Below are 22007 nucleotides of genomic sequence, written 5' to 3'. Positions count from 1 at the left end.
GGGATGGGGTAGTGCTGGTGAGGTCTTGTGGAGGGTGGGATTAAGGTGCTGGGACAGGTTGTTACTAGGTGAGCGCTTTGGACCTGTTGAAAAGTGTTGAGGTTTGCAGCAAGGGGGCCCAGCCTGGCTGCTGTGGAGGTAGGCAAGTTCATGTCTCTGCCCAAACGGCAGAGTAGCACTCCAGATGCTGGACACCACAGTACCTGGCTGTATCCTTCCCAGACATCCAGGAGTCAATTCAATTTTGTATTTTTATTTTTTTTTCAAAGTACTGGCTACCAGCATGGTCCCACCCTTTCCAGTTACTTGTTCCCTGCAGCCAAAGGATACAAATAGCCTTTTCCAGGAGTCCTTTTACGGGCACACAAACCAGGGAAGAAACTCATGCACGTAGCTGGGTGTGTATAAACAGTCACAGCGCCCTGGCCACCCAGTTCCCCACAAGCCTGATTTAAAATAATCTCTCGGCAAACATCTGGATACGTGCCAGATGTCCAGAGCATGGGATGTGTGTGTGATACTTCTGGCTGCTGCATTCTTTTTTTTCTGCAAAACGTCAGGGTAATGGAAAAGGGGTGTTGCAAGGGGGTGTTTTTATTTTGCCTTAGAGGTGTTTGTACTAAGGATGATGGATCAGCAGTCTCCTTGTTCCTCAAATGGAGCTGTGTCAAGTGTGAATTCAATAGGGAGAGCGATTCAAAACTAGTAAGCAGGGACTTGAAAAAGGGGTGATCCGTGAGCGTGACACTCTGAGTGATTTGTTGCAGCATCTTGCAGAATTCCAGGATAATTGTATGCAACTTTCTCGTTTTGAATCTAAAGCAGCGTGGTTTCTAAGGTTTCACATTTATCTGCTAGACATGAGCAGCAACTCCCCCCCCTTGCTCAGTGTATGCGCGTTTGCAAGCAGAAGAGCTGGGACAGGTTGTCAGCTGTTGTAGGGTTTCACCTGCCGTAGTCGGTGAGGTGACCTGCTGGTTTGTGCGGCACCATGACCTGCCTCGTTCTTCCTTCGCTTTGCACAGCTCCGAGGGAGATGCGTTGTGGCTTTTGCTGTCTGAAGATTTACGTCAAAGGGAGCTTCTGTGAGGACTTCTGAAAGAAACCGAATAATGTATTTTGGGAAACCACAGACTTTTCAAATATAAATGTAGTGGAAGATCCAGAAAGAAGATAAGTGATCCCAGTGCAAGAAATTTGGGAATTGCATGGAAACAAACAGAATTACTTCTGAACAGGCAAATTTCAGTGTTTAGTGTGAGGTTTCTCAGAGCCTCAGAGATATCATATATTGGCCACTTCAGAGTTTTTCTACTGCACGTTTAATTGTGTGTGTAAGCGACTGTGTCTGAGTAAGGAGCTGCTCCAAGCTGGCAGATGCAAGTGGGAGTTTCTTATTAACAGCTTGGTGTTCTTGCACAGGCTTTAACTGATGGTCTGCAATAAATGAGTAGTTATAGGCATACGTGCTCCCGTCTTAAAAACAAAACTGGGAAAACTATTGTTGGGGAGGGATTAAACTATTATTTTAAGGTAACTACAGCTTTACACAAAGAAATAATAATTAAAATAACAACTGCCTGCTTGCTGGCAAAGCTGTCTGCACCACCCATTTCCATGAATTTGTATTCAAGGTGGGGGATACAAGTCTTGGTTGGAAGGAGGAAAAAAAATGTGCTTTCTAAAGATCCTTAGTAAATAACCAGCTTCAGGGTTCAGTGAACAGCTTAGACAAGTTGCATGTCAGATAGTGCCAAGAAGTAATTGCAGTATTTAAATAAAAATTTGGTCACATTTTAAAAAAGATATCATCGTTTGCTATGGAAAATTGTTGTTAGTTACGTGTCGTCCTGGGGAAAAGGTGCTTCATTTCAGGATTGGGTAGCCTTGACCATATTTAAATGACTTAAATTTACTTTTAAGAGACATCGAATCTGATCAAATTCTGGTCTCAGGGAAGTTGGTACAGATGAATAGTCACCAAACTGACAGAGATGAAGATACCGTGCTCCAGCTTTTATTTGCTCTGGACTATTTAACTGTGCATTTCCTTACGCTGACATTTCACATTCGCAAAGCTTGCTGTCCAGTCTGAGCGTTTCCCTTAAACAGTTGCCATAGGCATATTTTCATCTGGAAGGAGACTTCGCCTATGAATGTTTGTCATTACCAGATGTTTAGATGGGCTTCTAAATTTTCTAGTTGTTTTTGCAGCCGACTAAATTAATTGGAAAGCAGCCAGAGAGACGGCAGAGTCCGGTCTGTAGTTGAGCAACAATAAAAGGCTTCAGAGAACTTTATCAAAGCTTCCATTAACCCCCTGCCGATGTCCTCAAACAGGATTTTTTTGAGAGAGTGGAAACACAAAAGCTAGGCTGCACAACTGCCCCTGTGTGTCCATTCAAAGGTTTTAAATCCTCACAGTTACTAATTAAAATGCCATGCAGAGTAGCACAAATAAACATTGCTAGTCCCTGAATCTTCAAGTTTCTGCCCTGGCTCATAGTTTGGAGGGCAGGATGCTGAACTGACCCCACAAGGGTGCATAAAGCAACCCCCTTTCGTTCAGATATTCTTTCCTTGTATGAGGAGCTACAAAACGTGTGTCGAGTCCATCCATATGCATGAAATCATACTCCCGGAATGCCATCCCAAGGCAGCCTGGGTTTTTTTTATTTAATTTTTTTTTTTTTTGCATAGCATTGCATTGAACCATAAGGACTAAATAGAGCTGTGGCATGCCTGCTGGATTTCCATAATCATGTTTCCCAGATTTTGGCGGACATCAAAATGCTGAGCACACGAGTGAATAGTGCTCCTTTCATTGAGAAATGTCACTTCAGATTTAGCCCCACGTGTGAACTGGCATGCGAGGAGCGCTTTATTATTGTGGCAGGGCTCCAGTGGGCTTCCCCTCCCAGACAAAGCAGGCAAATGCCTAGCCTCTATCTGCATCTCCTTGAAGGATTTCATGGCGTCTCCTTAGATTAAGGTAATCTGCCTTCATTACTAAATTCAAGAGCCAGAGTTGCAGAACGCTTAGTAGTGCACTCCGAGAATGGTTTCGGGGTCTCTGAAAGCTATAATTTGTAAACTGATAATAACAAAAGTTGATCGTGGTTTTAGATTTAATTTTTTTGAATGCAGAGGTATGTAGGAAGCTCAAGCATTTATATTTTATTGCTCTAGTCGTATGTATTTCAAAACATCCCTTATGGAAAAGTCCTACCGTTAATTTAAAAGGAAATGATAACTTTTGTCTCAGCCTTCTGAAGTGTTCCTGCAGAATTTATTAGGAATTTTATCACTGCTATTGAATTCTATCACCTAATCTTAAAAAGACAATTCACTTGTTCTGATTTTTTATTAAATGGTTCTACTGTTCCATAAAATTTCTTTGGTTTTGTCTGTATTAAAAGCCGTTGAATCTATCCATGGCTTATTACAGACAGAAATACCTTTAAACTGCAATGTGCTTTAGGTATAAACGTCTTTTAGTTCCATAGATTACTGAAGATTAAAAGGAAAGCACTGAAGGTTTTAATTAAATTTTGATTATTTTTAATTTTCTATGTGCTGTTAAGTGGTCCCATCAGTAAATAACAGCATAAGGCAGTTTTGGCTAAAGCAAAAGAGGAAGGTATAGTGGGCTGGAAGAGATGTCTTCTATATATATTGAGTTTTATGTAGTGTCCATTTGTTTTAGCAAACAAATAAAGGCATGATCTCGAGACAACCCCCGACAACGGCTCACTGGGAAGATTGCGCTTGTCTCGATAACGTACTGCATTCTTTGAATCTGTTCTCTGAATCAGCGTCAATTTATCTTTCTTAGCATAAAAGGGAATGCAGATGGAATGGCTGCAGCCTCCCTTCTAGTTTATCAGGATATTGTGCATGCACATAAATAAGACAGAAAGTGACTGGAATATGCGAGTGGCTGAGTGTTAAATCCTGTGGTTTTCAAGCTCTCTGGGCCTTTGGGACAGGGTGGCCAAGAGGAGTGTCCAATAGGAGCTGTGGAGATTTGTGGACGCTCTGCCGTGCTTCGGACATGATGTGCAGACCAGCAGAGCCTTTCCGAGAGCGTTTCAGCCGTTCACACTCACTGCTGCCTGTGCTGAAGGCTAAAACTGCAGTCATGCAAGTACTGGGAAGAACTGGTTTGAAGAGACTGGACTGGGCTCGAAGCGGGGCTTCTTCAGCATCACTTGCAGATTTAGTATTTTTATTAACCAGAGAATATTTGTATGTATATTTGCTACACTGACAAGCTGTGAACAGCACAGCTTAGAGGGGCTCTGGGGGGCAGGAGTTTTCAAGCTTATTTTCAATCTGACGGATCATTAAATGGAAGTTACCAGCCTCATCTGGATCAACTGGAAAGATAATAAAATTTTTGGACCTCATGATGACAAAACTGGACTAAGAACAAAACCAGGGGAGAAGAGACTTAAAATTGAAAAGTGTTTTGTGTGCTGTTGGAGGAAGATATGATTTTTGAATCGCAGGTTTTGAATGAAGGTTATATTTTTCTTTGCAGTCCTCATCCTGTGCCCTTTTCCAGTGTAGGCTGTGAGTACCCTCTGGGGCCCTGGGGAGATGAGACCTGCCAGAGAGGCCTTCCATCAAGAGTCAGGGTGGGCTCTCTGTGCCCCCCTGTCTGCTGCCAGTCTGGGACTGAAAATGAAGGTCCAGATTCTAAATAAAACCCCATCTCTGTGATTGCTTGGCTGATTTGGGGTTATTGTTGTCATGGGTTTTTACTTGCCCAGACTGTAGTTTCATACTCCTCTAGGAAATTGTAGAATCACAGAGTGGATTGGGTTGGAAGGGACCTTAAAGCCCATCCAGTTCCACGCTGCCTGCCACTGGCAGGGACACCTCCCACTGGCTCAGGCTGCTCAAAGCCCCATCCGACCTGGCCTTGAACACCTCCAGGGATGGGGCAGCCACAGCTTCTCTGGGCAACCCTTGCCAGGGCCTCCCCACCCTCAGAGGAAAATATTTCTCCCTAATATCTAGTCCATATCTTCCCTCTTTCAGCTTAAAACCATTCCCCCTCATCCTATCTCTGCCCTCCCTGATAAAGAGTCGTCTTTGCAGGGATAGATGAAGGGTAATGGTAATAAACATGGCTGATTTCTTTGTACAACTCAGAAACTTTGTCACCTTATGAGACTGATTTTTTTTTTTTTAATCTTTATTTATGTATTTTTTTAGGACTGAAATTGTTCAGACCTTGTAATGGCACTTGCATTGCACAGGAAACTTTCCCAATTATCTTTCTGCCTGTTTTCCACTGAGGCAGCCACCTTTAATATTTAATTGCTTATTCCATTTGGGGTTTTTCTAATTGACACAATTTTAAAATGAATAATGCACTAGTTCTCAGTATCCGGCATAAAACCAAAATAATGAAACCCCTTTATAAGTTTAATTATGTGCCACCCATGATGTAATCGGTTGCTGACATCATGAACTAAGATTTTAATTTTAAGGTTTATGTGTTTCAGGAAGCTTAAGGCTCTTCCCCGGTTTGTCCCTCATCGCTTTATTTATTTTTTTCTTTTTAATGAACAGCAAACTTTAGGTAGTTTTGCTTTTTTGTAGCAACACTGTGTGCAGAATTTAGTTTTCTCTCTCATTGGGTTTATTTATGATTTTTAATTTCCTGAAGAAATCTGTGTGTTGTAGATGAAGGGGAGGGGAATTTAATTGAGTTCCAGTGAGAGGACCTGGTAGAAGAGCTCTGAGTGTGAGAGTTCGGTGTGCTGCAGTCCAGTTTTCTGGGGTATTTTTTTCCAAAAGCACAGAGTCTCTTTTTCCCCTAAAAAAGAGGAGCTTTGATGTGGTGGGATGGCAGGGTGTCTTGCAGCATCCTGGAAGAACTGAGGATCTCCAAGTGCTGTCAGACCAGTGTCCTTCATGAAGTCCTACTCATATAAGCCCTGGAAACCTAACCTGGATTCAATCTCAAGAGTTTCTCAACAGCCCAGAGGCAGAGATTGTATCATGCTGAATTCGTCTCACCTCTATACAAAACTCCAGATGAACCTTTACACAAAACTTTACCAGAACTCCAGCTGAACACTCTAAATATCAACTATGGTCACAATTTATAGGTCGTTCAGCTGAAATGCAAATATATGAGTGCAAACCTTCTGCACCAGTGTGATGGAGCTTAGAGCAAATACAGGTGAAGTTCCTTAACTTTGGTAATTTCAAAAAAATGTATTACTCTCAACTGTTAAAATGGGAATTGTGATTTTTGTTGTCAGGTGAATGCTGGGTTTACTTTCTTTTGAGTGATGCAGGCTCTGGAGGGCATTTTGGAGCCCCAGCCTGCAGTTGCAGTTGGCGCCTGTCAGATCTTTGCATCACAGATGAAGTAAAATGTTTATAGTGATATTATCTTTTCTTCATTTAAGATTCTTGCCATTTCTGATGCTGGGTGATTGATCTGAGAAACTTAAATGGCAAAGTCTAACTCTCTGCTATTACTGTAGCGTTTCAGAAGCCAGGATGAGACAGTGTGGCCAAATCTATTTATTAAAATGGTGACTGCTGCTTTAGCAAAATGAGTCATAACATTTATTGTTTATTTTGTTTAGAGGATACTTCAGTGTTCTCAGAGCATATAAATGGCATATGGGGCAGAGGCTTTTATTTGTCTGGATTTCAAAAAGGCTTTTAAGCAGCTCTTTTTACAAAATCTAATATTCTTAATGCCGAAAGTAAGTGACAAAGGAAGTTATTTAGCACATATATATATCATCTAGACATCCATGTTTCAAGTAAATGAAAAGTTACTGTGCAAGAATCAAGGAGCACTGTATTCGGAGATGTGTTGCCTTGGGTACCAAATTACACCATTTGCCTCATGGTGGGTTAAGCTTTACTCCAAAACTCAGGGTAACCACGTGCTCAAGTGGCTTGGTGGTAAGGATAAGAAGGGATCAAGGAGCAGAAACGAGGATTTCTTTTCACAGATATGGATATGAGGCTTCAGGTGAGAGCTGATGCGAGTTAAAGGGTGGCCCTTGGGATGTTAATAGAGCAGGGTCAATATTTTCAGTATTGTTTTGTAGATCATCGATACGCTGTTGTCAGTGGTTGGAAAGCTGTGCACAAGAAGCGGTTTGCAAGGGGCAGATACAGTAAGGTATTTTGTTGGTCCTGTACAATTTAAGAACAGCTCTGCCCCCATTTTCTTCAGACTCACGAAGTGTATGCAGACATATCTTAACTGCTCTGACTGTGAGCAGGAGGAGTAGCTGGATGATGGCTTGATCTGAGGAAGCGTTTAGAGAATGGGACTAAGGTATCATTTGTGGACATCTGATGTGTCATTGAGGGTAGTTTTGCATTCCTTGTGAAGAGGACTGGAGGGGGAGTGGAGATTAGCAGCTTAGCAGATCCTCCTCCTCCTGTGCAACAATACAAAGGTGAAGAACAGGCTGGTTTTGGGGAGGAATTAGCTCTGGTGGCTACTTTGGACTTCCTGGGAGGAACAGCAGGGTGTGGGTGAGGCAGAGTTGCCCTGAGGGGTTGGTGGTAAATGGGTCAGATTGCTCCAGACTGGTGATTTTGAGCTGTTGGGGGAATACTCCGTTTCCATTATTATTTGTTTTATTAACTAGAGGTTGTGATCCCTATTTTCTCATTTGGGTTCCCCCAGAGCTGCTGGACCTGGAGTTGCTATATGTTTTGTCCCAGCATCAGTGGCTTCTGGCAGTCTGTGCTTGCTAGACCAGCCTCTGGGAAGTAAGAGAATGATAACAGCATGTGCTTCCCTGAAGTGTTCAACCCAAATTTGGGCCATGGGATCCTACCTCTAGGCATAACTGGTCTCTGCCCTGAAGGAAGGGCTCTGAGAGTTACAGCACATCTCTCTTTGTCCAGACTGCATGGCACATTTTCTTTACTTCTCCCAATCCAATCCAATCCAATGCAGTGGAGCATCAGTGTTGGCTACTTTAGGCTACAAAATTTATTGTTGTTTACATTGGGTCAGATTCTAACCTCAACTAGAGGGAAGAGTAACTGCAACGTGACCTGCTTTGTGACCAGCAGCTCCAAACCTGCTCAGGTCAGACAGCTGCTGACTAATTCCCCATCTTAACAAATTGCTTGTAGCTCTAGAGTTTCTTAGAGCAATTCCCAGCAGCTCCAGTTCACCTTTCTTGTGTTAATCATTGCAGTTTAAGCATTTAGAAATGTTTTGGTGATTTTTTAATTTTTTTTTAAAGTGGTTGTTTTGTTCAGTCAGAGTTTTATAAGTTGCTTTCTAAGTGAAAGACTTGTTTTCCTGTTTGTTTTATGGCATTCATACACACAGGAAATGCACAGTATTCTGCCATGTTTCTGCTGGCATCTATTAAGTTATCCTTGTCAGAACATGCCAACAGGATTTCTTAGCAAGCTAGCAGAAAGAAAACAAGCAGTTCTCAGACTAAACAGACCCCATGCTTGAGTTGTAATACAGATCTCTTGCTAAATGCCATGTAGATCCTACAGTGTTTTGGTTTAAGGCAATCTTTGAGATTGCAGGTTGCAGATTTAGATCTTTGGAGTTACTCCAAGCCTGCACCGCATTAGCTGACATCACGTTTTGGCCTTCAGAATTGGAGGGCCAGTACCTGAAAATGATGTATTGCTGTCAAGACCTGGTCCTCAGATATTAATAGACAGAAAAAGCTGTCTCCTGGGTGTGCAAAATCTTCTTTGTCACCCCTATCTCATTGCAGTTCTGCTGTAAGCCCAAGGAACTGTGGCTAGAACCTCAGCTCCTGTAATTGGTTTGATCTAAACTGGAGCGATTCTGGTACGCTGAAGTAATCTGTGCTAAAACTGCCACAGAACTGGACATGCAGCCCGGAAAATACACGGGCTCTTTGTGGAACCTCAGCAGCTACTACATGTCGCCAAGCTGGAGTAGGGTGGTAAAAATACAGCACTCTAATAATCCTCAACTACTACTATTTGTTGCTGCCAACAGCCTGGGTTTTCCTTCGGGCTTTTGATTTGATGCAAGTCAGAGCCAGCTTTTGTGGTTTGGCAAGATTTGCAGTGCAGGTTCTTTTGGGAGAGGCAAGAAATGAAAACTTTAAAACAGAGGAAATGTTTAAAACATAATAATGCTGTGTTAACAGTCCTTAAAATCTCGTTTTTTAGCCCCTTCCTTTATAGGCACGTCATTACAAACATAACTGGTGTGAGCTGGTCCCTAGGTTTGAGAGCTTGTGCCTTGTTTTTCTCAGAACTCCTTGGCAGTGCCAGTGTTGTGGAGCTGGAAAGGGAAGATCATTAGCGCCTGCTGGTTTGGGATGAAGGTGTCTTATGAGAGTTCCCTGTGTCCAAGCTGGTGCTTTTCCTGAGCAACGTGATTTCTAGTAACAAGGAGGGAAAGTTTAGTTGCAGAAGTATTACAGCTGATGGAAGGGATTGAGAGCGAGAGGCAAAGCTCAGCTGTCGCGGTGCTTCACATTGTGTCGGCCAGGATTTTCAAGTGTGGGTGGATAACCTTGGGCGCTTTACTCCGGTGGCATAGATTTAAAGTCTTTGCTTTAAATATTAAAGCTTGAAAATGCTGGCCTCAATCTTGGCGTGTCTCAGTTTCCAAGCTGGGAGGTGTTCCTCGCCAGTCATCATTCCTGGGGGAGGGAGAGGCAGACGGTGGGAAGACAGAGGACTTGGGAATGTCTTGGGAGGCTTCCAGTGGCTCGGTTGAGCAATCAGGCCTCTAGATCCTTGTCCAAGTCTTAACCTGGCCCAATCATCGCTACTAGAAATGTTTGCTTCGCTTACACAGACGGAATAATGAAAAACCATAAAATATGCATGTGGTTAGTTTTTGAAGTGCACATCCAGCCCGCAGACTTGTTGGTCCCTAGGAGGAAGGCGTAGCAGGGAAGGATGGGAATGCCGAGCTGTAGCTCAGTTCTTCAGCCATGCACAGATGTCGCATCTCTGTGTGCGCACACTGGTTCACATGTGCAGAAGCCTTTCATCTGCCTATCGTTATGTGCCTACACGGCTTATACATATGCGATGCATATGGTTGGGAATTTGGTCATGCTAAACTGTATTCTGCTTTGTTCGCAAAGCCATTTGCTGGGAGTGCTCAGAGTGCTCTTGGAGCACTCCTGCCTGGCCAAGTGAGAGGAGTGGGCGAACGGCCCAAGGGATCCTCAGGAAGCAGAACTGAACACCAACACTTTAGGGAAGAGCAGAACTGCTTTTCTTTTAATTTATTCTGGTACATGTAACTAAGTAGGGCTGGATGCTTCTCCCTTTGCTTGATATGAAGCCAGTGCGACAGCTAGGAGAGTAAGTTGCTCTCTTAAATGAATAAAATTACCAGAATCTGGCCCGGAGAATGTGGCCTTTAGAAATGATTAAAAGCATATTTGATTTTCTGTGTTTTATATCCTTTTCCTGCTGTGAGATTGTTTGATAATATAATTTACAAAATCCTATGCAGAAACCCACAAAATTACGAGGTAAATATCCAAAGAGAAAACCTGAAATGTGCCAGGTTCTCCTAAATGTGTTTCATCCCAAATAAGAGAATATCTTTTATTATTGTTTTCATTTCTGAGAGAAATTTTCTTTGGTGTTAGATTCTCAGGAATCTTTGGGTTTTTTTGTTTTTTAAAGCAATTAATAATGGAGCAGGCTTTTAGTATCTACCCTGGAAGGTAAAACCCCTTAATCGCAGTAACATCATTAGTGCTTTCAAGCATTTAATTTTGATGCTTGACAAAGCGCATAGCCATTGATAAGAACAAATAAGTGTTGTTGTGTGCAACTGAGGGAAAAAAAGAAAAGCATGGAAACCCCTAAGCTTCAAGTAATTAAATTTAAATATGTTATTAGAATTTAGCTGAGATAATGTACAAACTGTGGGTATATTTTTCAATCAGTGAAAGACCCCTTGAGTAAACATGAGCCATTTAAATTCAAATCATGGGGAGTGGAAAGTAAACCCTGCTGTGGTTAAGAAGGCATCTTCACTAAAACACTGGGCATTGTGTATCTTTGATATCTGAGTACTCATGTGTTGTAGTTCTATAAAGGGCTGTTTTCACTCATGGGTGCCTACATGCCAGAGACTTTATTGCATCTATTTATTTCCTGTTTTTTTTCCCCTCTCTCCCCTTCCCTAATTTGAACCAGTAATGAAAAACTGACACTCTGCTTCTGCCATCATTTAAAGTGCCTCAAAACTGTTATAATTCAGCACTTATTAGCCTTGGGATATGGCTTTATGGCATTTGGGTGAAGTTTTTGTAGTGCATCTGTGCTCTTTCTCTCTCTGTAGGCCACAAGCTCAGAACCACCGTAATAAAACTACTAGTAGGTGTTTAATAGCAGGTTACTGAGGAAGTAGATAAAAGAAAATTGCAACATTCACATCAGTAGGGAGTGGGGTTTTAAGGGAGACTGACTGCTGAGCTTTGAACTAGGGTGCTTACACTTGGTGCTTTTGTTTAAGGGGACCCTATTTTAAACACCAAAATACCTCATCACTCTTCCCTGTGAAGTGGCTGTTCTGGCAGAATTGGTGCTTGGTATGTACAGTCTGTGCACGTGTGGCGGAAAAACTTGCGGTTGTAAGCAATGATGTTTGTGAAACATTTTTTTTCTTAGTGTTCCTTTCCAAATATCAGGGAGCAGGGAGGAGGAATGTGCAAAAAATGAAAGGAAAAGCAATCTCCCAGTCTCTTCCAAAAGTGATCTTATTACAAATGTCTTAATCGTGTAAGTTTTTGGTCAAGCTATCCTCATCATGTTTTGTGTAGGAATGTGTGTATATAATGAACAGTCCATGTCCATATAGGAGAAAATTCTGTCTTTTATTCTGCTTATGATCAAAGCATCATTTTACAGCCTGTTACATGTTTATCTTCATATTATCCCTACGAGGCAATTTAAAAGCAAAAAGCAGATGAACAAAGAATTTAAATATCCTACCCAAACTCACCCAGAAAGCTGTGACTGCTGCCTGCACTGCCCTGATGCACTGGCAGTGGTCCCAAATGCTACTGACTGGACTTATGCCCTTTTGGTAAGCTATGTCCCAGACCTGTTTGTCCTTCCATTGCCCAGTCATTGAACTGCTCAGGTCAGCTGGTGAATCCTGCAAGAGAAGGAAACAACTAAACCTGGTTTGTTGGGGTATTTGCAGAAGTAAGAGAGAATTGGTAATGGAGGCTCCCTGGAGAGGGACTGTTCACAAAGGCTTGTAGTGATAGGATGAGGGGGAACGGGTCTAAACTGGAGAGGGGCAGATTTAGGCTTGACATAAGGAAGAATTTCTTCGCCATGGGAATGGTAAGGCCCTGGCACAGGTTGCCCAAGGAAGTTGTGGCTGCCTGGAGGTGCTCAAGGCCAGGTTGGATGGGGCCTTGGGCAGCCTGATCCAGTGGGAGGTGTCCCTGCCCATGGCAGGGGAGTTGGAACTGGATGATCTCTAAGGTCTCTTCCTACCCGAACTATTCTATGATTCTATCCATGCAGTAGGATAACTGTAGTACTCCATGTGGATGTGGTCACCAAGCCCAGTTCCTCAAAGTCCACAGAATTGCAGATCACCATCCTATTGCATAAACCCTTACAGATCTGTTCAGCAGAGATGTTAAAGAGCTCCTGGACAACCTCTTGCAGTTTTGATCCTTCATCCTGTAGTTGGACTTCAACACTCTTAGGATTTCCGTATAGCATACGAAGGAGTAGGATGTACAGTCAGAGTAAAAAAAACCCGCAGAAACAAATTGCTCATCTGCAGAATACAGGAGGAAAGAAGAGATTAAAAGTTAAGTAAAATGGGTTTGCATATAAAGGACAGGAAAGGAAAAATAGGGCCATTCTTTCAATTGTAATTGTAAGCAGTGACAAAGGAATTTATGCCCAAGTCCTCTTTGTGTCCAGGAGATCAGGAGCAGGTGGTTTGTTCAGGTATGATGTAGTGCCTAAGATTAGCTGTCCGTTTTTGAGAGACGTGGGAAAGCCTTTGTTAAACTATATAAAGCTAAGCATCTTTCACAAGCAGGGGTAGTAAATATATATATTCTGCTGCCGCAAATAGCCATTTTACAACAGAGGAGAAACACGTTCTCATACAGCACTTACTAGCCTAATATTGAAGGCCTCACTAAATTCCATTATAAATGCCTGCAGAAATGAAATGGGAAACCAAGGAGGTTAAAAAGAGGATAAAGGAAAGAAAGTGAGCTTTCTCTCTACAATTCTTGAGGTCAGAGCAGCGTAAGTGACAGATTCTCAGTAAGAAGAATTGCCTGTCTGCCCTGCATGAGGCACCAATTAACTAAGCAGATTTCTCCCCGCTTGGTTTATCAGTAATGTCACGCGTGTGTGTGTTTTAGGGTAACAAATCTGATTCCTAATTTATTAGCTGAGCAGTATTCTTTCTGCAGAGGGAAAGAAAAAAAAGGTCTGATTTTCTGTTGAGGACTTGTGAGGTTATTAACAGCGTTCCCAGTCATGCCACAGATAGAACTTGATGGAGCACACCTGGACCCTCCCTGTTGGTTGTGTTTATAGTCCCCTCTGTCATCCAGTATTTGCCTTTGTGTGTGAGAGACAGACAAGGAAAAAAGAGAGAAAAAGGTTCTGGAGGCATTTCTAACAGAGATGCCAAACTGTCAAATAGTAAATCGGGAAGCAGCTCCCTGATGGTTTCACATCAAGAGGAGACACCCTTTTGAGACTGTGCAGCGTCTACTGGTTATTTTCGCTTCCATCAGAACTGTCCGATATGGTCAAGTAGGTTTGAGGCTTTCAACATTCAATTTTCCTATCATTTATTGTGACTGTTTTATTTAGTTGTCTGTCTTGGTAGTTTTCAAGGATATATGTTTCAAGGATACTTTTCACTCTCTAACATTTTCATGGATCGTCATCCCAAAGTTTAGGGTAGAAAAAGAAACAAAAAGAAGGGGAAAAGGGGGAAAAAAAGAGCGACATGGTTACAGTTCTAAGGGACAAAAGAAAAATATATTCAATTTAGGAAGACCTCTAATCTCTGGTTATACAGGACAGCTTTGTTAGATAAGATTAAAAATGTCATGAATGTCCCTTTTTATCCCTGGAGACTCCGCCATTTATACCAGCTATTGTCAGCATCAAAAGAGCTTGATAACAGCTGGCTAGAGACGTGACCACACAGCAACACAACAGCAAGAAAGGGGCAGCCGGGTTCATAAATCTTCAGAAAACCCATTCCCCCAGCGCAGCCATGAATCTGCTGCTATCACAGTCAAAGGGAGAATGCATTGTCCTCCAGCCAGTCAAAAACCTGAACTTCAGCATTAACAGGGGCTCTATTGAAAGCGTAGGGTGCACAATGAGATGTTTGCCATTATCTTCTTCATGGCAGCCCTTATTACTGCACGCAGATACAGTTTAAAGGATCTTTGAGTTTAGCTTGTTGCTAGGTAGTTTTTCCAAAAATCATGCAGCCCTTACCCTTGGCAGTGTAATCCTGCTTTTTCTATTCATCACATCAATACTGCGCCACATGGGACAGGGGCAGATGATGCCAGTTTGGTACACAATGGTACATTCTCTGATGTCTTGTGGCTGGGAAGGAGCTATCAAAGCTGGAATCTGGCCCTAGGGTGCTGAGCTACTCGTTGTCCAGGGTCTGCTCAAGACTAAGTCCAGATGTAAGCAGGGAGTTAGGAGGCAAAAACTCTTGAAAGAAATACACGTTTCCTGGTTGTCATGGGAGGGTCCAAATTCATACATATTAAGCTTTGTTCTAGTGTTAATTCAGTGGCAATATTTTCTCAGCTTTAGAGAAAACTAGATTGATCGCTCATGTATTTCGTAGTTCCTATAAAGCCCAGAGCTAATGAAGTAACATCAGTTAATTTTGGGAGATGGATGAAGGGAATTGCTGTGGACCAAATCAAAGGTACAAGTCTATGCACTGTGCCTAACAACAGACCAAAATAAGGCAGACTCTTTTAGTACCTTAGCCTTCTACAGAGATTTTGTACCTTGGCATCATGAACATTGCACTGTTTAGACAACTGTGTTGTTCAAAACTTACCTGTCTGGTATTGCCAAGAATCCAAGAAGAGGGTCTATGAGAGAGGATTAAATGCAAATTTGTTAGAGAAAACAGGGAAAATAAGTAATGCTTCTAACCCCCAGCTCCCCACAAGAAAAAGTCAGTTTCTGAAAGGGTTCATGTTGTGAACGCTGTGATGAAAAACATATCTTGCCTGTTAAAACTAAATTATTGCTTATATGTTTTTTCCTTCTGGCAGCTCCATCCCCGATTGCTTTGATCCAGGCAAAAGAGATAACAAGGCACAGCGTTGCTTTGGCTTGGCTGGAACCTGACAGGCCAAACGGAGTCATCTTGGAGTACGAAGTCAAATACTATGAAAAGGTACTGTTCAAAAATGGACAAGCAGGGATTTTTGGGGTTCAGGAGAGCTTTTTACTTCATTCTTTTACAGTTCAGATAGGATTCCATCATTTTAAACCAAATAGATTCAGTTTAATAAAATCCAATTAAGGATTTTGTGCACTTGAATGGTTGCTTGAAAGAATAAGACTCATAGGCTGCTCAGCTGCATGGTACAAGTTTATTTTGGTTCTTTTCCTACCTAGGGATTGAGCTTTTGTAGCAAGTATATTTATAATGAGAATCCATAATGTTGGGCAGAAGTGAGGCATTAGCTTTACTTCATAGACAGAAGTATAATAATGAAGTATTTAACACAGTAATAATAATAAGATGTGTTTGCCGATAGCACCTGCTTAGAGTGATGGTGTGGGCTGGATGGCTGTAATAGAGAATAGGAAAGAAAATTACTTTCTTCATATTTTTCAAGTTAAAGGAAGATGTTATTCCTACAAATAACTTCTGAAGTATGGAACTATGAAAACAGCTATTTTGTTTGAAGGTTCTCTGCAAAAATGAGCAATTACCTGTTCTTGCTTGTGAGTGCCCTCTCTCCCATGCATGTGCATCCTTCTAAATTATTTTTTATAAGTATAATCAATAAGTGAATTTTATAAGTATAAAATTTTATAATTATATTAAAATTATATAATTATATAATCAGTAAGTGAATTTTATAAGTATAATCAATAAGTGAATACACTTCCCTAACACATACGGAAAAAGACATCTGATTTGCTGGGAAGCTAGATTTTTACACTTTCTGAAGGATTTTCCATCCAAAAATCGAACATTTTTTGAGGACTGGAATTTCTGGGAGACATTTTCAAAGTCTTTTCTTTCTTGATACGTTTTTATAATTTTTTTGGATGGCTCCTTGCTGGCAGGGAGAAAGATAAAGTGCCAGCGTGTGTGAGTAAAATGTTACTTGTTCATCAAGAAGATCCTATTTGAAGGCTTGGCTCTTTTCCAAAGGATTTCATTGTGTGATTTCTTAAACAATCAGTGATATACGAGCGTCATACCTACTGCCTCATCATCCTTTTTTGGCTTCTCCAGAGCTCCGTGCAGCACGTAGTAGTAGGGGTATTGAACAAGGCTGACAGCAGGAGCCCTCGAGACGTATTTTGAGAATTCCATCGCTGTTACTCATCTTCTTTCATCATGACAGTTTTGGCAAGGAAGTGGAGTTCCACGGTTCACAGTGCAGTGAGGCATTTTCACTTGATCCACTACTGTGTTCTTTTGTTGTTAGGACCAAAACGAGCGCAGCTATCGCATTGTGAAGACAGCCTCCAGGAACACTGACATCAAAGGCTTGAACCCCTTGACTTCATATGTATTTCACGTGCGGGCCAGGACAGCAGCGGGATACGGAGACTTCAGTGGACCATTTGAGTTCACAACTAACACAGGTAATGACATGCCCAATGATTGCTTTTTATTTTTCCCTTGAGCAAAGAGTGCAGATGTAATTGAACTGTGTGTTGGGAGTTTCCCATTGGGTGCTTGGACTGTGGTGTGTCTGTTCTGGGAAAATGTTCTTCCATGGCTGCATGATTGTTAGCAATGCCATGAGTTTGACCTGAGAGATCTCTTTGGTTAGTTTACATTCTAGATTCTATCGATGGAGAGACTTCGGTGTGGCATTGGAGACAATACTTTATAAATACTTGTGAGCCATTGACGCTTGAGAGACTTCTGTACCTATTTTGTTTGTTGTAAATGTAGATGTTTGCACAGTTCTTTTGGAATATCTCATTTGTAGAAGTAAAGAACCTTCCATTTGCAAACTATTGACGTAGGTCGATTAGGTGTCCTACATCAGCTCACATATTTGCGCTTTTCCTTTAGACAGTCATATGAAGACAGAATGTTCGAATTATGTTGTCAGTAGAACTTTTCACTTTGCTCAATGAAACATGCAAATGTAGCCCCCAAAATGTTTGCTTTTTGGTGGCAGGAAGGCAATGGGACCAAGTCTGTTTTATTTTGAACATGCTACTCTGTTTATATCAATTTAAGGTCATGCCAGTTAGTGGCAACATCCTACAGGGTGTTAACAACTGAAAATAATCAGTCCAACAGGAAGAGGGAAGACATTTTAAAATAACTTACTTATTCTCTTTGTGTCAGCTGGGGAGTGATCATCTGGCCCCACTGAGAGAAAAAGGAGAGGGGAAGAAGAGTGGAAAGCAATTAGAAAGGCAGAAAAAAATAGCCATTATACCTTTGAGCAACACTGAAGGGGAGAAGGAAAGGGAGTCCTTGTTCCCAGTGATCTAAAGTTCCCCAAATCATTATCAAACTTCATGTCTTCAGCTAATTAGGGCCTTGTTAGAAAATTGTGTCAAATGACTATATAATAAAGGCCTGAAAGTAGATTTGAGTACTACTCTAAACTGCCTTCCCAATCCAGAAAGCCTCATAGAGTTCTACCTACGTTGATTTTTTGAGGCTATCTGACACTAATGCTCCCTTTTCTGTTTCCAGTTCCTTCCCCCATCATTGGCGATGGTACCAATCCCACAGTGCTTCTTGTTTCAGTGGCTGGCAGTGTTGTTCTTGTGGTCATTCTCATTGCAGCCTTTGTCATCAGCAGGAGGTAAGAACTTAAGCTTCTCTCTCCCCCTCTCTCTTTCATGAGGGAGCTTTTTGTCTCCTCCAAACAAAGCTAAATTCTTTGATTAGCATCATAAACAGTACATTTGCATTACAAGCCTTCTCCCATGTAGCTTTGATCTTCTCAACATTAGTACCAAGCAGCATGTGATGTAATGGCAATAGTTCCAGCTCTATTTGCCCTTCAAATGCAAAGTTGATTCCAATAACTGGCATTGAGAAGCAAGCCAGCTAGGGATTTGTGGTTAGAGTAATTTGAAGTTAAGTTTAATGGGTATGGGTACAGTAGATTTTCTTGGACTGACTCCTGATAGACAGGGAATAAACAACTGCAGTGTTGTGAACTAAGCCATCAGACTGCTACGCTTGTGATTTTTGTGGTAGTCTGCATTAGTCTTTTGGGATAGTCCTTCCAGCGTGAGTGGCTATGACTGTAAAACAGAAGCTACAGTCATTTAGCATCATACGGGGTCACACAACAGACTGGATCAATGGTTATTTCATCAAAGCAGGACCGTAATCTTCTACCAAGTACTTGTTCATTCTCCAGAATTCAACTCGGGCATCAGGAACAATCCTGTGAAGGGTTGTAGCAGAAACCCAGCGTGAGTGTTTCTGTCTTCATCTTTGTGTTCAGACTAATTTAAAAAGATCAGCGTGATTTTGCTTCAGTGTAGTCCTTAGATAAAACTGGATGTATCATTACTGCATCTGAAGCCTGGGATCTGAGTGATGCACGTTTTGTCAGTCTCTGTTGATCAGTTTAATGGCGTCAGCCATAAATGCGCACAAATTCTTCTTGATTTTCTCTCTTACTTTAAATTGTCTTAAAGAGCCGTTAAGTCACTATGACTGTAATATCTAGAAAGTAGACATGCATTGTTATAGTTTTCTGTGGGTGTTCAACTCAAAGCCTCCATGCTGGCAAGAAGAAAGAAGAGCAGAACATATGAAAATGTAATGCAGAGAGACAGGTTTATTAAAAGCAATTGCAACAGAAAATAGCATCACTGAGCTTGATGACTTAATCTCCTCTGCTTTTATTGATCACTTTATTATTTAAGGCAGGATTGATAGCAGGATACATTGGATTTCTAATTATGAGTCGCCACCTTGGAGAATTGAGCCTGTCGAGCTGCTCTGAGATGATTCCTTCTCCTCCTCCCCCTATAAAAAAACGTTACCTCCCAAGACTGATAAACACTGCTCAGTGGTTGGCCCTCAATGGATCACTTTTTAGAAAATGAAATGTCAACCCCTTGCCCTCATATTGATTCTCTTTAGTATTGGCCATAAAGCTGTCAAAAGAAAGGCTGCCTGGAGCCAGGTAGCTGCAGACTCACTGAGGCGGGCGTGCACTTAGCCAGGTCTTCTCACCACTCAGGCTGTCTGTTCAGTTCTCTCTGCTCACAAGTGTTCAGCTTGGACAAAGCCACGGCAAAGAGCAGGTGGGCAGGAGGGACAAAAGGCTGATCCAATAACTGGTGGGAATATGGATAAAAGTATCCTGGTGGCCATGGGTTCAGAGATGTCTCAGAGCTCTGCACTGGTATGTCTCACAAATGCTGCAGAGGGGGAAAGACATAGCAAGATGAATTAAATACTAGGACAGTGAAACAGCTCTGTGCAGAGTAATGCTTAGTGCCTTGCTAATTAATAGCCTTCCTCAATACACAGCTCTCCAGTAGCTGGAAGTAGCTCTCAATAAACAAAATCTACTTTAATATTCACTATTACTTTTAACGATTTTAACCACTTTACCAATGTCATTTAGAGGTGTCGGCTTTGGGGATATTTTGTGATGTTTCTACACCAGTGGAAGTTAATAGCAAAATAATTATACTTTGTTCCAAAATTACTTCAGATGAGAAAAAGCTTCTTCATCTATGCAGTCCCCCTAAGGAGGTTTTGTAATCTAGCTGTGACCTAGAAGTTGTATTTGTACAATCAAATGCTGGCTTTGGACTGCAAACCCGGCCCCTCTGCAGCCATGAGCCAAACACGGGAACTGGGCATACACTGTAGGTGCCCACTTTTGAACCCTGGGTTATTGCTACTAATTTAGCATTACATTTTTTCAAGTCATTGCTCAGATCCCAGAATTCATCTTTACAACAGAATTTGTCAAAGGACTTTGCCTTCAGGCAGCTCAAGCTCTCAAATGGTCAAGCGACCACAGAATTTGTGTTAACAAGATAGCTAATCTGCCTAAATGTTAGTTTAAAGCTACTCTGGAGTTAAGACGAATTTATGCGTAGAGCAGAGTGCAGGAGGTAGCGTGAGTGTGTCTAAACCCTGCCCTGCAGAAACTCTGAGTGAAACTAGAATATCTCAAATAGGATTTGGGCAAGCATAGAACAGAAAGAGTCCCCTTTCAAAAGGGCTTGGATGGAGTAGGATGGCCTTACAGGATCCTCTGGTCATCTGAAACTTTATGTCGGAAATTCTTCAGATTGATAGATAGTTTTGCTTCGTAAAGAGCTGGACATGTTTGCCCGTGTTTAGCCGATGGTGTTGGGCCAGGTGCCCTGCCAGCCTGGTGCCTGAGCAGTGCAGCACCCCAGACCCTCTTTTGTTTGGGGAGGAAGAGGTGGGAGCAGTGGTGCGGCACCAGGTCATGGTGTTTCACCTCAGTGCGTGCTAATTAGTACCCTGCATCATTACCTTCTCTTCATCACCAACCCCCACCTGTAGGGCTGCCTGCATCTCAGACCCCTGCCATTTCTGAAAGCTTCTGTGTTCTTTTCCTGAATGCCAGCTATTTCATCACCACCGGCCAAATCCCTTTAATTACAGGGTTCCACTCTGCGACAAAGGTTTCCTTCTGCTGCTCAGGTGAGTTGCCCTGAGAAGCAGCTCCAGCCCCACTGTCTCGGGGTGCGGGGCACCCCTGCTGCTCTGGGGACAATGACAGGCAGGAGTGTCCTGCCCCAGCCAAGCTGGAGAGGTCAACAGGTGACACAGGGAGAAGTGGAAGTAGGTAGTTAGTTTGGAAGGTATTATTTAAACTTAATAAGCTACAATTATATTGCTTGAACAGTAATCCCTTTGTTTCCCTTTGCTTTTTGCATGTCTTTGGGTTTTAGTGTGGAAGTTTACTTTTTTATCTGTTTTAGGGTGCTTGTACTTTTAAAAATAAGGCGAAGAACATTTTTTTCATACTTAAAATGCTTTCATGCAAAGCCTGTTTGTGTTTCATATTTCCCATCTGTGCCTGAACAGTAAGAAAATTAATTTAAAGAGGTGCTGCTTAAAATGCAGAATCTTTTCCTTTTTTTCTCCTTTTTCTTTGCTCTGAGTAAAGTTGTGTAACACCCAAAAACATATCTGCGACCCCCTTAGCTGATTTGGTCATGTATAGCAGTGGGTGAGATTTGTGCTACCTCCTCCGTCTTACAAAGTTCAGTACCTGGGAGCAGAATGTAGTCCTTTTATTTAACTCAGCTCTGTTTTACCAGTGCTGTAAGTCCTCGGGCAAATAAATGGTTTAAATTGAAGTTTGGATCCAGTGTGGTTTTTAATAATGTACTTCTTGGGATTTGGAGCCATTTACGTTTAATTGATTTTCATCAAGAAAAGAAACTCCCAACCACTCATTGTTGGATGTGTACCTGCTTTTAATGTCTGAACGCAAGCCCTGTTGATGTTGTTGGGAGCTGTGAGGCTTGGTTCAAAGATCAGGTAGGCTTCATATGTCAAACAAGTTTTTTTCCCCCCTTCTGTTTCGTGGTTAATTTAGAGTTTTGGGTTTTGGCATAGTATGTTTAACACCCAGCACTAAAATGCTGCAAAGACAAAGGCTGGGAGAAGGCCTTTTAGCTGACAGTGGTGTGAAGCTGCCATTTCCTGGAGGCCAAGCACAGAGTGGGAAGTGAGATGCTTTTTGCTAATGAGTAGAAAGGTTTTTGCTGACAAGAGAGGAATGTTGAGACTTAGGAAG

The 22007-nt window shown here is 42.0% G+C and overlaps 1 protein-coding gene across 1 annotated transcript in view; it reads left to right on the top strand.

The window, feature by feature from the left end:
• The window catches only part of EPHA4 (EPH receptor A4), a 109815-nt gene that overhangs the window by 65993 nt on the left and 21815 nt on the right, over positions 1-22007 (top strand). The window contains exons 6-8 of the mRNA XM_054074328.1: positions 15303-15427; positions 16701-16860; positions 17939-18050. Of these exons, the coding sequence (XP_053930303.1) occupies positions 15303-15427; positions 16701-16860; positions 17939-18050 (397 nt within the window). The remainder of the gene's footprint in view (positions 1-15302; positions 15428-16700; positions 16861-17938; positions 18051-22007) is intronic.

The sequence above is a fragment of the Cuculus canorus genome, chromosome 9, assembly GCF_017976375.1.
Source record: "Cuculus canorus isolate bCucCan1 chromosome 9, bCucCan1.pri, whole genome shotgun sequence".
Lineage (NCBI taxonomy): Eukaryota > Metazoa > Chordata > Aves > Cuculiformes > Cuculidae > Cuculus > Cuculus canorus.
This window is presented reverse-complemented; position numbering and strand designations above follow the sequence as displayed.